This window comes from Bufo gargarizans, chromosome 3 (assembly GCF_014858855.1).
Source record: "Bufo gargarizans isolate SCDJY-AF-19 chromosome 3, ASM1485885v1, whole genome shotgun sequence".
Taxonomy (NCBI): Eukaryota; Metazoa; Chordata; class Amphibia; order Anura; family Bufonidae; genus Bufo; species Bufo gargarizans.
In genome coordinates this window covers 562,834,984-562,850,665 of record NC_058082.1, presented here as the reverse complement: position 1 = coordinate 562,850,665, position 15,682 = coordinate 562,834,984, and the positions used below count along the sequence as shown (strand labels likewise).

Sequence of the window (15,682 nt, the reverse complement as noted above, 5' to 3'; positions counted from 1 at the left end):
TAGGAGTTCGTTCCCCTCTTATCTCTACTATGCACAGATTCATGTTGTCTCAGTCCTATTTTGAGTGGTGTGACGCTTGGGACTAACCGGTGGCAGCCCCTCTGCCGTCGGTGCGCCCCGACTGCCCCGCCATCCAAATCTAGCCTTTATATGTAACTATATGGCTTGCTGCCATAACAGGAAGTAAAATATTTTTCTATGCAACTATAGATGTCTCAACGGATGTACTGTTGTGCTCTGGGGCAATCGTTTTTTTCCGTTGGCCACAGTGCACACCACGTACAGTACCAGCACTCTTGTATCTAGCATATTTACACCCAGTGCTATATGTATGGCATATGTGATGTTAACATTGCCATATAAAATGTTCAGAGAGCCCCCTCTCTCTTTTTCATGTTATGTTATATTTTTAGCTGTATAATCATCTATTTGTGCATCTATTTATACTATCATGTATTTTTTGATTTCTATGATCACCATATGAATTTTTCTTTCTGTACATTATGTCTTGTCAGCCTGATGAAGGGCGATTATTACGCCTGAAACGTTGCAACTGACAAAACCACCTATTCCGGCTGAAATAACATGAAATAAAATCATTTAATTATCACCAAACAAAGGAGTGCTGTCTAAATATTTGTGACACTTACAAGTTCTGGAGGTGGAGCTTTAGAACACAACCCGGACGTGCACCCACCCTCGCCATTCTATGAATAGAGTGCTGTGGCCAATTTTTTTGTAAAACCCTTTTAGGTCCTAACACGTTAATCCGATTTTATACTGGTTTCTTTGGGAACCACATTACATCATAATGTTTCCACTGGAGACTATTCACATCACCATGTGACTTAATAATTGGTTACTGGAGGTTAAATGCTATGCTGACAGATATCATTCTTCTGATCTGTCATTTTTCTTCTCCCCCTCCATTGCATCATGATCCAGCCTTTGATAATTTATTAATAAACTTTCTGCATCAGTCTAACCTATAATCCATCGCTAATCAATGTATCGATAATCCCTAGTCAATTCCCCTTTTATGGACAATAGAATGCAACGCCCCCTGCTCCTAGAGGCTAATTAGCATATTATAAAAGATCATTTTTCTCAATAAAGGCTTCAGGCAGGGAGATGGCACTAATATTGTTATGTTCAGCTGACATTAGCACATCGCTAATGTCAGCCAGCTTAATACCCATTTTTCAGGTGACAGAAACTCTTTAATGAGTGATCTGACCACAGAGAGATACTTTGTCTCACTGTGCACATCCATAAACAGTGTTATCTATATCTGCGATGTCAGACTGGGGGATAGTTGAACACAAATTGTCCTCCAGAGCATTGATCCCTTATGCCTATCTCTAGATACTAAGAGAGGGATTAGCTGTATTTTAATAATTATTCCTAATAAAGTTTCGTTATTATTTTCATTTTAACCGTCCTAGTAGGGAGTGAACACATTTTTAGTGAGAGAGACGGAAATTAATTTGATAGTTACTCTGTGAGATAGTAGTCAAGTTCTTCCACACAAAACTCCCCCAACCATACCTTTATGGAGCTTGCTTTCTGCACTCACCAATTACCCATCGGGTCCCCGATGGAGACACTAAACACCATTTTTTTGTTTCAAAAATGCTTTTATTGTGTAAAACTTAAATACATTTAGGTATTTCCACCTCCGTAATGACCTGCTCTATAAAAAAATATCACATGACCTACCCCCCCAGATGAATGCCATAAAAAAAAAAAAAAAAAACTGTGCCAAAACAACCAATTTCTTGGTCACCTTTCCCCAAAAAAGTCTAATATTGAATGAAAAAAAAATCACATGTACCCAAAACTGGTACCAATAAAAACATCAGCACTTCCTGCATAAAACAAGTCCCTGAACACAACAATCGGCAGAAAAATAAAAAAAATATGGCTTTCAGAAAATGGAGACACGAAAGCATATTTTTTTTTTAAATGCTTTATTATATAAAACTGAAAGAAACAAACCAAAAAAGTAGACATACTTGATATCGTCAGGACAACCTCCTCTATAAAAATAGCACATGATTTAACCTGTCAGCTGAACATTGTTAAAAACAAAAAATAAAAATGACCTTGCCTCCCAAAAAGCGTGATATACAGCGATCAAGATCATAAGTACCCCAAAATAGTATCGATAAAACTGTAACCTCATCCCATAGTTTCCAAAATGGTCACTTTTTGGGAGTTTCTACTGTAGGGTGCATCGGGGGCTTAAAATAGGACATGGTGTCTAAAAACCAGTCCAGCAAAATCTGCCTTCCAAAAACCATATGGTGCTCGTCTTCTTCTGCTCCCTGCCATGTGCCCTTACAGCAGTTTACCACCACATATGGGGTGTTTCTATAAGCTGCAGAATTAGGGTAATGGATATTGAGGGTTTTTTTTTTAGCCGTTAACCCTTGATGTGTTACAGAAAAAAATTGATTCAAATGGAAAATCAGCCAAAAAAGTGAAATTTAGAAATTTCATCGCCATGTTCCTTTAATTCTTGTGGAATACCTAAAGGGTTAACAAAGTTTGTAAAATCAGTTTTGAATAACTTAAGTTATCACTTTGTGTTTTAAAAGCAGAGTAATGGAAATGTAAAAAATTGTGAAATTTTCAAAATTTTTGATAAATTTGAGATTTTTTCATAAATAAAGGTGAAATATATAGACTGTCATGAAGTACAATGTGGAACAGATAAGGAATCCCAGCAACTCGAGTGCTGGCTGGATTTTCTATTTATGAAGTACAATGTGGCATGAAGTACAATGTCACATTAGAAAACAATCACAGCATGGCTTGGATGTTCAATTAGAACTTCCTGTAATCCTGCTGCTGTTTTCAGATATCCAGAAATTTAGGACGAGAGACAGTTTCCTGATGGGCCAGCTCTTTTAAACAGTTTAATTGATCCACCTTCTTGAATCGTATTTGAACTATATTAGGTTTTAGTGACCTCCAGGGCAAAGGAATCAACAGCCTAGGGTACCAAAGCAGAAGAAATAGAGCAAAATAAAACCCTACAGATAAATAGCAGATTTTGTTAATTAAGGTCTCTATGAAAGACCAGAAGGCTTTTGAGTGGATAATGGCCCCAAATATGTGAGAAGATAGCACTCTGCTTTATGACCATCGCCAACAGCTACCAAGGATATCTGAATTTCTTGTCAATAATGTAAAAGTATTTATTTGAATGTGTTTGCGCAGGTAAACACATGAGAAATGTTCATCATAAAAGCCATTTTCGCCTCAGAGAGAGAAACATTAAGCTCCTCTTTCCATTTATATAGATACTTAACCATGGATGGTGAGTCTAGTGAGAATGGCTAGTGTTAAAGAGAAACAGCAGGCTGTTCTGGTAAGGAACAGCCTGCTGGTGCTCTCTGGATCGGGCATTGCTGGACGCTACATGAATGCCAGCCAGTCCCATTAAAGGGGTTGCTCGAGTTTAGAGCTGAACCCGGACATATCCCCTATTTCACTCAGTCAGCCACTCTGATATAAGCATCGGAGCATTTCAAGGACTGCTTGTTTATATTTTCACACTGCTGGGTGGAGGCTTCTGCCTAGCAATGTTGCCAGTGACATCAGTGGCACTAATGGGTGCACTTTAGCTCTGCCTTAGCTCGTTTTACAAGCTAGGGCAACGCTAAAGCCCACCCATTTTTCCGGTGACAGCCTCCGCCTATCAGAGACCTGGTATGTCACTGGATCTAATGAAAAAGCCCTTGCCCTGCGCTGAATCGCCTGAAATGCTCTGATGCTCATATAAGGGGTGCTGCCTGGTTGAAAAAGGTATATATATCGGGGTTCAGGTCTGAACCCGGACAACCCTTTTAACTATAATGGGGACCTGTGGAGATCCGGATGCAAGCCGGCAAATATTCAGAGAATCGGTTGGACAAAAAAAAGCTGAGGTTATAAATGTGGTATGATTGTAATCATACTGACCCAAAAAATTATGGTAACATGTGAGTTTTACCACACAGGAAATGCCATAAAAACAAAACCCATAAAACTATAGTAGAAATGCAATATTAAATGTTGAAATTAGAAAGTACAACTTCTCTTGCAAAAACCAAACCCTCTTTACTGCTATGTGAACAGAAAAATAAGCAAATGTTATGGCTCCTAGAAGTGAGGGAGTTAAAACGAAAACACGAATATGGAAAATTACCCAGGGCCGGAAAGGTTAACAAGACTTAATTTTTGACTAAAAGATTTCCCACTTATTGCACATGAATTTGGCTTCTCTTCTGTGTGTTCTCAGATGTTCCAAAACATGTTTTCTGAATAAAACCAAAAGACTTCTTTTATAGTTATAAAACTTCCTACATACCGTACACAACAGCGACATCTTCCCTTTGTGGGTTTCTCTTATGTTTCACAAGACTTGATCGGACACTAAAATACTTCCCACATTCTGAACATGCTCCCCTGTATGAATTATCTGATGTTTTACAAGACTTGATTTCTGGCTAAAACTTTGCCCGCATTCTGTGCATGAAAATGGTTTCTCCCCTGTGTGAGTTCTCAGGTGTTTCATAAGATCTGATTTATGGATAAAACATTTCCCACATTCAGGACATGAATATGGCATCTCCCCTGTGTGAATTCTTAGATGCTCTGCAAGACTTGATTTGTTACTAAAACATTTCCCACATTCTGAACATGAATTTGGCTTCTGCTCCGTGTGAGTTCTAAGATGTTTTACAACATCTGCTTTATAGGTAAAACATTTACCACACACTGTACACGAATATGGCTTCTCCCCTGTGTGAATTCTCATATGTTTCACAAGACTTGAACTGAGACTAAAACTTTTCCCACATTCCGAACATGAATATGGCTTCTCCCCTGTGTGAATTCTCTGATGTTTTACAAGACTCGATTTCTGACTAAAACATTGCCCGCATTCAGTACATGAAAAAGGCTTCTCTCCTGTGTGAGTTCTCAGATGTTTCACAAGATCTGATTTATGGTTAACACATTTCCCACATTCAGGACATGAATATGGTTTCTCTCCTGTGTGTGTTCTCAAATGCTCTATAAGACTTGATTTGTTATTAAAACATTTCCCACATTCTGAACAGGAATTTGGCTTCTGCCCGGTATGAATTCTTAGGTGTTTCATGAGATCTGCTTTATAGCGAAAACGTTTCCCACATTCTGAACATGAAAATGGCCTCTCCTTTGTGTGAATTCTTAGATGTTTCAAAAGAGTTGATTTCTGGTTAAAACATTTCCCACACTTTAAGCATGAATTTGGCTTCTCTCCTGTGTGAATTCTCTGATGTCTAACAAGATAGGACTTCCTAGTAAAACATTTCCCACATTCTGAACATGAAGCTTCCTTCTCCCCTGTGTGAATTTTATGATGTTCAACAAGATAGGATTTACTAGTAAAGCATTTCCCACATTCTAAACATGAAAATGGCTTCTCCCCTGTGTGAGTTCTTAGATGCTTTGAAAGACTTGATTTACTCCGAAAACATTTCCCACATTCTGAACACGAAGCTTCCTTCTCTCCTGTGTGAGTTTTCTGGTGTCCAACAAGATAGGATTTCCTAGTAAAACACTTTCCACATTCCGAACATGGAAACGGTTTCTCCCCTGTGTGAATTCTCTGATGTGCCACAAGAGTTGATTTCTGAGTAAAAGATTTCCCACATTCAGTACATGTAAACCGCCTTTCATTAATCCAAATTCCCTCATGCATGGAATGGCTAAATTTTTCTTTAAAATGCTTTCCACTTTCGGAACTTGCAAAACTGTCAAACTGTCTATCTATAATTCTAGTTTTGCCAGTTTGTGATTGATTGTCATCTACTTCATACAAAATATAGTCACGAGAGTTTCTCTTGCAGTTTTTACCTGGAAAAACAAAAACATAAATAAGTTTTAATATTTTATCATGTCTATGTGATAAATCCATACAATGAATACATATATGTATCAATGTTAAGTCAACAAGCCTTTTACAAAGGCTGATGATGAGGAACAAATAGATGTAGGTACAATCATTCAGGAGATCATCGCTCTTCTGAACATCCCAACAATCAGATAACATATGAGCAAGCACACATTTGTTGCCATTGGAAACATGAGATGTGTTGGCAGCATAATATTGTCCTTTTACATCAATATATCCCGCATCCACACGGTAGGAAATAAGTGCCTGACCGGTGGGGATCTAACTGAGAATGGAGTGGCAGACACTTATGCAGATAATGTTTGAACACCCATAGCATTATGGGAAATAAACTGTAGGTTTTTGGGACCAAGCTTCCAAAAATGATGCCTTAACAGGGGCAGATCCCCAACTCTGTTTATACATACACATTAATGTAATAAGAAACAGTGGCTTGTTTTGCACAAGCATCTAAAAATTATGCGATAATAGGGGTAGAATGCCTGCTTGTATTTATACATACAAGTCTTAAATGTCAAAAGAAACAATGGCTTATTCTGAATGAGTCTGGATAAATTCTGCCATTTAATAAGAGCTACAGAAGTACATTGTGGAAGTGGAAAGGGTATTGTAATAGTGGCTGTGACGAATACCGAACCTCGCTGCCGCCGGACATCAAATATATAGAGCCAGTGGGATACGGTATAGTCACTGGTTACCAAGGCGTGACGTTATGCCGTCCCTGAGGAGAAGGTAAGGTCAGCTTGGTACAGTGTTCACAGACTCCTCCTGTCCACACGGGCAACAAGCTGAGGGATCCTTTTTACTGCCCCAGTGAAACAGTGCTTCTTCAGGCTGAGTAGACTGCCACCAGCTTCTTGTTTGATATAAGCCCGGTCCTCTAACGGGATTATATAGGGTGAGAAACCAACCCACTATAGCTTATAACTAGGCCGAAACACGGATGTGGGGATTCGTGATCGAGATACCAAAACAGCACAAGATTAAATTATATATTTAAATTGCCTTAAGAGCTCACTAGACATAACACAATATACACAGAAAATACACTGCCTGTCCAAATAAAATAGTCGCCACCTGGATTTAACTAAGCAAATAGTTATGAGCCTCCTATTGGATAATTACTGCATGGGCGATTATCTTTCAGCTGGCAATAAGTTATTTAACCCCAACTAATGCAATGAGTTGCTTCTCATTTCTCACACAACCTTGTCGAAAGACACATCTCGTGGTCGTGGGAAAGATGTTAGTCTGTTTGAGAAGGGTCAAATCATTGGCATGCATCAAGCAGAGAAAACATCTAAGGAGATTGCAGAAACTACTAAAATTTGGTTAAGAACTGGCCAACACATTATTAAAAACTGGAAGGATAGTGGGGACCCATCGTATTCGAGGAAGAAATGTGGCGGGGAAAAAATCCTGAATGATCGTGATCGCCGATCACTAAAACGTTTGGTGACATAAAATCGAAGAAAAACAACAGTAGAACTCAGGGCTATGTTTAATAGTGAAAGTAAAAGCATTTCCACATGCACAATGTGAAGGGAACTCAAGGGATTGGGACTGAACAGCTGTGTAGTCGTAAGAAAAGCACTAATCAGTGAGGCAAACCAGAAAAAAAGGCTTCAATTTGCTAGGGAGCATAAAGATTGGACTCTGGAGCAATGGAAGAAGGTCTGATGAGTCCAGATTTACCCTGTTCCAGAGTGATGGGTGCATCAGGGTAAAAAGAGAGGCAGATGAAATGATGCACCCATCATGCCTAGTGCTTAATGTACAAGCCTGTGGGGGCAGTGCTATGATCTGGGGTTGCTGCAGTTGGTCAGGTCTAGGTTCAGCAACAGTATGTGCTCCAAGAATAAGGTCAGCTGACTACCTGAACATACTGAATGACCAGGTTATCCCAGCAATGGATTTTTTCTTCCCTCATGGCACGGGCATATTCCAAGATGACAATGCCAGGATTCATCGGGCTCAAATTGTGAAAGAGTGGTTCAGGGAGCATGAGACATCATTTTCACACATGGATTGGCCACCACATAGTCCAGACCTTAGCCCCATTGAGAATTTTTGGGATGTGCTGGAGAAGGCTTTGCGCAGCAGTCAGACTCTACCATCATTAATACAAGATCTTGGTGAAAAATGCAACACTGGATGGAAATAAATCTTGTGATATTGCAGAAGCTTATCGAAACAATGCCACAGTGAATGTGTGCTGTAATCAAAGCTAAAGGCGGTCCAACGAAATATTGGTGTGTGACCTTTTTTTTTTTTTTGGGACAGGCAGTGTATATTGTGGTCTGAGTGGTAAATAGAGATGGCGTGGTACAACAGGGTTAAGTAGAACAAAAAGGTCAGTTTATCAGGTATATCAGTACTTTGTGTTGTGAGGAGTTCTTAGCTGTAGTCACATGGGAGGCAGTGATGTCAGCAGGTTGCAGGTCCCTCTAAACACATGTGACCCCCCTTCAGAGAAAAGACACGCCTGCTCGCGGGCACAAGCCTTTTGATCTGTAGCCGGCCCCTCCCCTCCAGGCCTCTGAAAGGAGTCCACTCCCACTCTTCTGGGCCTGGCAGCAAATGAGCCACAAAACCAATTAGGGCTCATGGCTCCAGACCAGAATGTCGCAGGGAGGTGGTTCTGGGACCAATGGATCCGCCTGGGTTCTGGCTACCAGTAGAGTCCAAGCATGGTACCATTATTTGGTTTCTGTGGGGAGATATGTATATCTCCCTCCCCTGGCATCCCACCACCAAACTATGACCACGGGCCTGTTCATCATGGCCACAGGGACACAAATATGTATCTGGTTTATGCCTGTGATGGACGGGCGATTCATAATTCCTTATGAATCACTGGTTCCAATATGTCTGATAATTTGATTGAAGTGGTGAATGGCTTAGATTCTCTGCAGAGAGTTTTTTCCTGCTCCATTAGTTGGGTTCCTGGCTGGCTGTATGGAGGTGTAAGATGTAAACCAAGGTGGCCTGCTGGAAGTTATTTTTTCCATCTGAAGTCATAATTCATGACTTCAGATGGAAAAAAAATTACAAATATTCTAAAAAACTAATATATAGCACTATATTCAATATAGTGCTATATATTTGTTTTTTAGAATATTCATCACTTTTTTTCAATTTGAAGTGAACACATGATTCCTTCTTGCTCGTTAGCCAATGACATCATTAGCCCACAAGCAAGAAGCAGGGAGGAATAATGTGTTCATATGGAAAAAAAATTACGCATATTCATCATTACGAATACATAGCACTATATTCTAAATATTCGCAAATTCTCGAAGTGCCGATATTCGCGATTAAAATTTATTATTCAAATATTCGCGCTCAACACTACTCCGGAATTCTGGAAGTTTGAGAACTAGAAAATGTGCCAAACTGTGGGTAGAATCCATATGCCCCCAAAAACGGCGACTTATCAGTGGTCTCATGTATATGGTTATTAATGGCAAACTCCTCCTGGTTCTCCGAAACAAAACATCTCAAGTAAATCTCCAGATTCTGATTGGTATGCTCCGTCTGTCCGTTCGACTGAGGATGAAAAGCCGAAGAAAAGGACAATTGTACCCCCAGTCGAGTCCCCCCAATCAGACACCACATCAGAGGGAATGCCATGTAGTTTCACAATGTTATCGACAAACACCTGTGCAAGAGTTTTGGCATTAGGTAGAGCAGGCAATGCTAAAAAATGCACCATTTTGCTAAACCGATCAACTACCACCAGGATCAAGTTTTTTCCTGAAGAATTCGGTAAATCCGTGATAAAGTCCATGGACAAATGCGTCCAAGGTCTGGACGGGATGAGTAACGGAAGAAGAGATACAGAAGGCCGAATATGTGTCACCTTAGCACGAGCACAGGTACAACAGACTGACACATAGTTCTCAACACACTTACACAGCCCCAGCCACCAAAATCTGCACAAGATGATATAGACAGTGGATCTACTCCCAGGGTGTCCAGCCAAGACTGTACAGTGATGTTCCTCAAATACCTTGTGACGTAAGTCTGAAGGAACAAACAATTTCCCTGGAGGACAAGAGTCCGGTGCATCCTCTTGAGCCTCCAACACCTTAGCCTCAAGATCAGGATATAGGGCAGATATAACTACCCCTTTAGACAATATAGGACTAAGATCTTCAGAATCACCCCCCCCCCCCCTCCAGGAAAGCTGTACGACAAAGCATCCGCCTTGACGTTCTTAACCCCAGGGCGGTAGGTGACAATGAAGTTAAATCTGGTGAAAAACAGCGACCATCTGGTCTGCCTTGGACTCAGTTGTTTAGCCGACTCAAGGTAAGCCAGATTTTTGTGATCAGTAGTTACTGTAATAGGATGAATTGCTCCTTCCAACCAATGGCGCCATTCTTCAAAAGCCAACTTAATGGCCAGCAAATCCCTATTACCCACATCATAATTTCTTTCAGCAGTCGAAAGTTTTTTATAGAAAAAAGCACATGGGCGCCATTTACTAGGTGAAGGACCTTGCGACAAAACTGCTCCCAGCCCTACATCAGATGCGTCAACCTCTACAATGAATGGCTGTGTCACGTCCGGTTGCACCAGAATAGGGGCTGAAGCAAAACATTCCTTCACAGCAGAAAAGGCTTGTAATGCCGCCTCAGACCAAACAGAGAAATCGACCCCCTTCCTAGTCATGTCTGTTAAAGGTTTAGCCACAATTGACTAGTTCAAGATTAATTTACGGTAGTAGTTGGTGAATGCCAAAAACCACATTAGTGCTTTCAGATTTTCGGGTCAATCCCAGTCCAACACCACACAGACTTTCTCGGGATCCATACGAAAACCTGAGGATGAGAGCAGGTGACCCAGGAATTGCACTTCCTGAACAGTAAAAACACATTTTTCCATCTTCGCATATAATTTATTCTCTCTTAGGATCTGTAACACCTGTCTCACATGATCCTGATGAGTCTCCATGTCTGGAGAATAAATTAGTATGTCATCCAGATATACCACAACAAATATCCCCACCAGATGATTAAAGATGTCATTAATAAAGTGTTGAAAAACTGCTGGAGTAATGGTTAACCCAAAAGGCATTAACAGATTCTCAAAATGACTGTCATGCCCTGCCCTGTGAGTGATCTGAGAAGATCTGTCAGACTTGCGGCACCGTGAGCCTATCTGACATATTGCTTTGTTGTGGTGTTCGGCAGGATCCCACCTCCTCACAGGTTCTGCTCATTAGTTAGTTAGTGATGCTATTTATCTCCGCCTCTCACTATAGTCCTTGCGGTTTATAGTTTCTTCTCTGCTGGTTCTTGGTTGATCTCCTGCTCCCAGTTCATCTTGAGATAAGTCCTCCATTCTTCCCTTTTGCTGTATTTCCTGGCTAGGTCTTAGGAAGACACTGGTTCCTTCATCTTAGGCAAGGAACCGGTTGTCTTATCGCCTGTTCCCTAGCTGAGGGTTTGTGTCAGTTGCATCAGGGCTTAGGTTTCAGTGCATGTACACTCTTGCATAGCCTTTCTTTCGGGCTCCAAAAGACTATACAACCAAGATTTGGGCAGTTTAGCTCCAGGAAAAAGATTGACGGGACAATCATACTCCTGATGCAGGGGTAACTCTTAAATGTATGTCATTTACCACCTGCGACAGGCATTTTTGGGTAAGAGGTGCGGAATCAATTGCAAATACAGAAATGCTTTTCTCTAGTGCACTAGTAGTCAACCCTTGAATATGAACAAACTGTCCATCAATCAGGTTAACCCCAGCCCCACTGTCGATAAATACCTCGATTTCCACAGTTTGGGACTCTAGCGCCACCTCGGCAGACAGGAGAAATCGGGTACTACCAATAAATGACAAAAGTAAGTTTTCTTGCTCTCCACCCACACCACCAATAGTAATTTGGGGATTAAGCATTTACACCTTGACGCTGAATGTACAGACAAATATTCACTAAATCTCCCCTTTTTTCCACAACAAAAACAGACTCCTTTCATATGACCAGAGCTCTTACCAGCAGTCCCTGGAGTAGCTCCCCCCAACTGCATAGGCTCTTCAGAAAGGCATAACCACAGGTGTCTCTTTGCCATAAGTGTCAAAGGAAGCCGCCACAATATTTGACAGTGCGTCCTGAGGCTGAGGACCCTTAGATCTTCCCCTCAGGCATCTATCCAGACGTACAGCAAGGGACATGGCTGCTTCCAATGACTCAGGTTTTTCATGAAAGGCCAACGCGTCCTGCAGCATCTCAGATAGACCCTGAAAGAATAGGCTACGGAGAGCAGGATCATTCCACTCCGAATCCATAGCCCATCTCCTAAATTCAGAGCAATAGATTTCCGCAGAGTGCTCTCCCTGCGGTGAACCACGTAACTTGGTCTCAGCCTGAGAGATCTGATCCGGGTCATTAAAAATAAGACCCAAGGCTCTAAAAAATTCATCCATCGACTGGAGGGGCGGTGATCCGGCCGGCAGAGAAAAAGCCCATGACTGTGCATCATCCTTAAGCAAAGAAATGTTTATACCTACACAACACTCATCACCAGAAGAGTATGGACGCAGCTTAAAGTACAACTTACACAATTCCCTGAACCGAATGAAATTGTCACTACCCCCAGAAAATTTGTCCAGGAGGGTAACCTTAGGTTCAGGGCAGGCCTGGTACCCACCATCAGAACCAGCTGCCTGTGGTCTCTGAATCCGTAAGACTGTCGCACGGAGGTCAGCTACCTCCAATGACAGTCCCTGCAGCTGTTTGACCAGTGCAGACATAGGATCCATAGCTGCACTTACCTGAACGAAATGGCGGTTTTTATGGCAGTAGATAATGTCACGATCAGTGTGGAGGGGAAACTCCACACTGAACACAGGAGGGAAGGGGAACAGTAACTGGGCCTGGAAACTAGGGAAGAAACAGGTCACCTCATAGACAACCCCAATCCGGGCCCTGACTACCTATCAATATGAATAGACATTGGTAGGAATATTCATATGCAGGAAACCTAGGCCCTTATTTCCCTATAAGGCCCTGGAATAAGGTTAGGACCAGAGACAACCCATTTCTTCCCAGATGGACGACTCTGGAAGTCTCTGTCTCATGCCCAGATACAACAACAGGTAATATAACAAACGCGACACTTAACTTCTGTAGAGATTGACGAAAAGGAACACCAAAGACGACCTTACACCAGCTCAGCCAAACCCAAATGAAGCTATCTACCGCATAGTCAGAAGGGTGGGGTCAGACTATAAAGGGTAGAAGTGATGACCACTGAGCAACAGCTGAGAAAAGGGAAGTAGTCATTAACCCTATTAACACTGAATCAAGGAGGCTGTTAGATTCCTCCATGCTCAGCCAGTCTCCCTGATCTCCTGACACCAGTCACCTGAGGCACCGTGACACCAGGTAGCACTGAACCTACCTATTGAGTCGGTATGGCTCAGCTTGCTAATTTGTGTCAGTCTGGCATGGCAGATGAAAAAAATTGCTTCATCATGTTGATGATACTGAACTGGCTGCTGCTTTGGCTTCTGCTTCTTGTGGTAACCGAGATAATGGGAGGTAGATTACTCATCAGCATGCCTGAAACCAATGATGATTGGTCGTCATGGCTAGTGTTGTCATCATCATCATCCTCTTTCACAAGCCACTTTCTCCATGTGCGTCCCCAACAGCTACAGGGAAGCCAGCAAGATGTGTACGTTTTTCTTCTTCCGCTGTCCCTTCAGCTTGAGCATCTGGTCTAAGATAACTATCAAGGGCCTGAGTATGCAATATGCATCTCTGATTAGTTTCCACTGCTTGACTTCAAAACATCTCATGCTCCCTGCTGAGTGCATGACAAAATTATTCACTGCTTGCAAGGTGAAATTCGAGCAAGTCGCAGATCAAGCAGTGCAATGGCAGACTGTTCTGTTGCTGCAAGTCCAGGAGGGTGTTCCTCGCCATATGAGAATGGCTGAAACGTGAGGACAGTCTGCTAGACATGGCCAGTCCAACTGCAAGCCACTGTTCTTTTTCAAAAAGCGTTGCATGGCTAGATTTATCATGTGTGCCATGAAGGGAGCATGTGTTATTTGCCCCAAATGCAGTGTGGCCATGATGTTCCAGCCATTGTCCCTGACCCCTGTGCCAAGCTGGAGTGACAAGGAGACAGTCATAGAGAAGGATGTGATAGAAGAGGATAAGCACCTGTTGTGGGAACCAGAACACAAATGTGGAGCTATTAATAGGACCTGAACTTACTCATGCAGTGCTACCTCACCGCTGTCGCAAAAAACATGACCCGGGTCATGAAAGACATACTGATCCTGCCATTAACAGCTGCCCCAGGTGTCCACCGTGGCATGCACCTTTCTGCGCAGTGAAAAAAAAAAAAGCTGGGCAAAAGTATGGATATCATACAACAGAATTTATTGCGCCACCATTACCACAACTAAATGGTATGGTAGCAACTGCACCACCAGCAACTTACAAACAAGCTAATTGATGGTTGAGAATAGTTTGCTAATTTCTCATTTTGTTATGGATGTCTCAAGATGGAGTTGAGGACAAAGAGGATGTTGAGGAGTCTGGGCAGGAGAAAGAGCAGCTGAGGATGATAACAAGGACACTGTACTGTTTGGGGATGCAGACTAGCTGCCACAAAGAAGACGATATGGAAATTGCCCGCATAGAGTTAGAGGCAACCAAGCTTGGCTTAGGTCTGGCACATTTTGAGCCTGTGCCCACAGTATCGGCAGTATCATCAGTTCCTGAGCTGGTTGCAATAGAAGCAGATCTGTCCCTGCCTGTTCTTTTTTTTTTTTTTTTCGGGAGGTGTTGGCTGTATGTTGCCTCTGCTCCTTATAGCCACTGTGGCCACCGCTCTCTTCCTCTGATGTCACCTTCTCCTCAGCACCCAATCCAGCTTCCAGGTACTGTCCAACACACAATCATCGTCATAGTCCTCACCCTCCCCTCATTTTTATCAGATTGTAATTTGTCACCATGGCCCCCTCCTGATTTCCTTCTCTATATTTTCCCCAAATGCCACTGTTACTACTAGTGTTGGGAGAGCATGCTCAGCCGAACACTAGTTTGGCTCAAGCATCGCGATGCTCGGCACATCGAGGTGTTCAGCCGAAAAAACTGCTTGTGCTTGAGTCTCCTCCCCGCATGTTGGCTGCTACGCAGCAAATGAACGTGCAGATAAGTACTGCCATTCACTGTAATGCCGTAGCCATGTTGGCTGCTGGCATTACAGTGATTGGCTGGCTGGAACGTGTTCGGCTCAGTATTAGTCAGGGAGAGCTGGAGAGCAGAAGGGAGAGATAGTGTAGGGAGTGAAATAGCAATATTTTAGTTTTTATACTTGTTATAGACCCAAACTTCCTTTTAAGGACTATTGTGTGTGGCAGCAATATATATTTTTAGAGCATCCTGCACTAAATTGCTAAAACTTGTTAGAGACCCAAAAGTCCTTTTGGAGACAATAGTTGTGTCTGGCAGCAATATATATTTTTAGCGCAACCGGCGCTAAATAGCTTGCAATTGTTTGTCCTCTGCAGACAGCAACATTATCCTCTCCTGTGCAAAGTGTGCGCAGCCTAAAAATATTGTTACATCCAGTGTCCTTTTTCCGTAGACGGTGTCTGCTGCGGACAGTTACATTACCTGCGCTACATCTCCTGTATAACGTTTGCGTATCCAAAATATCAGTGACATTCAGTAAAAAAAATTTGCTGCTGGTTGCAGCGACA

The 15,682-nt window shown here is 42.2% G+C and overlaps 1 protein-coding gene across 9 annotated transcripts in view; it reads right to left on the bottom strand.

Annotated features, from left to right (window-relative positions):
- The window catches only part of LOC122930680 (gastrula zinc finger protein XlCGF26.1-like), a 63,408-nt gene that overhangs the window by 33,740 nt on the left and 13,986 nt on the right, over nucleotides 1-15,682 (bottom strand). For 8 of the 9 annotated variants that reach the window (XM_044284222.1, XM_044284228.1, XM_044284223.1 and 5 more), the window contains one exon: nucleotides 4,088-5,892. The exons of the other annotated variant lie outside the window; for it this stretch is intronic. In XM_044284222.1, the coding sequence (XP_044140157.1) occupies nucleotides 4,403-5,892 (1,490 nt within the window). In that variant the 3' untranslated portion in view covers nucleotides 4,088-4,402. Of the gene's footprint in view, nucleotides 1-4,087; nucleotides 5,893-15,682 lie in introns of those variants that run through there. 9 annotated transcript variants of the gene reach the window in all.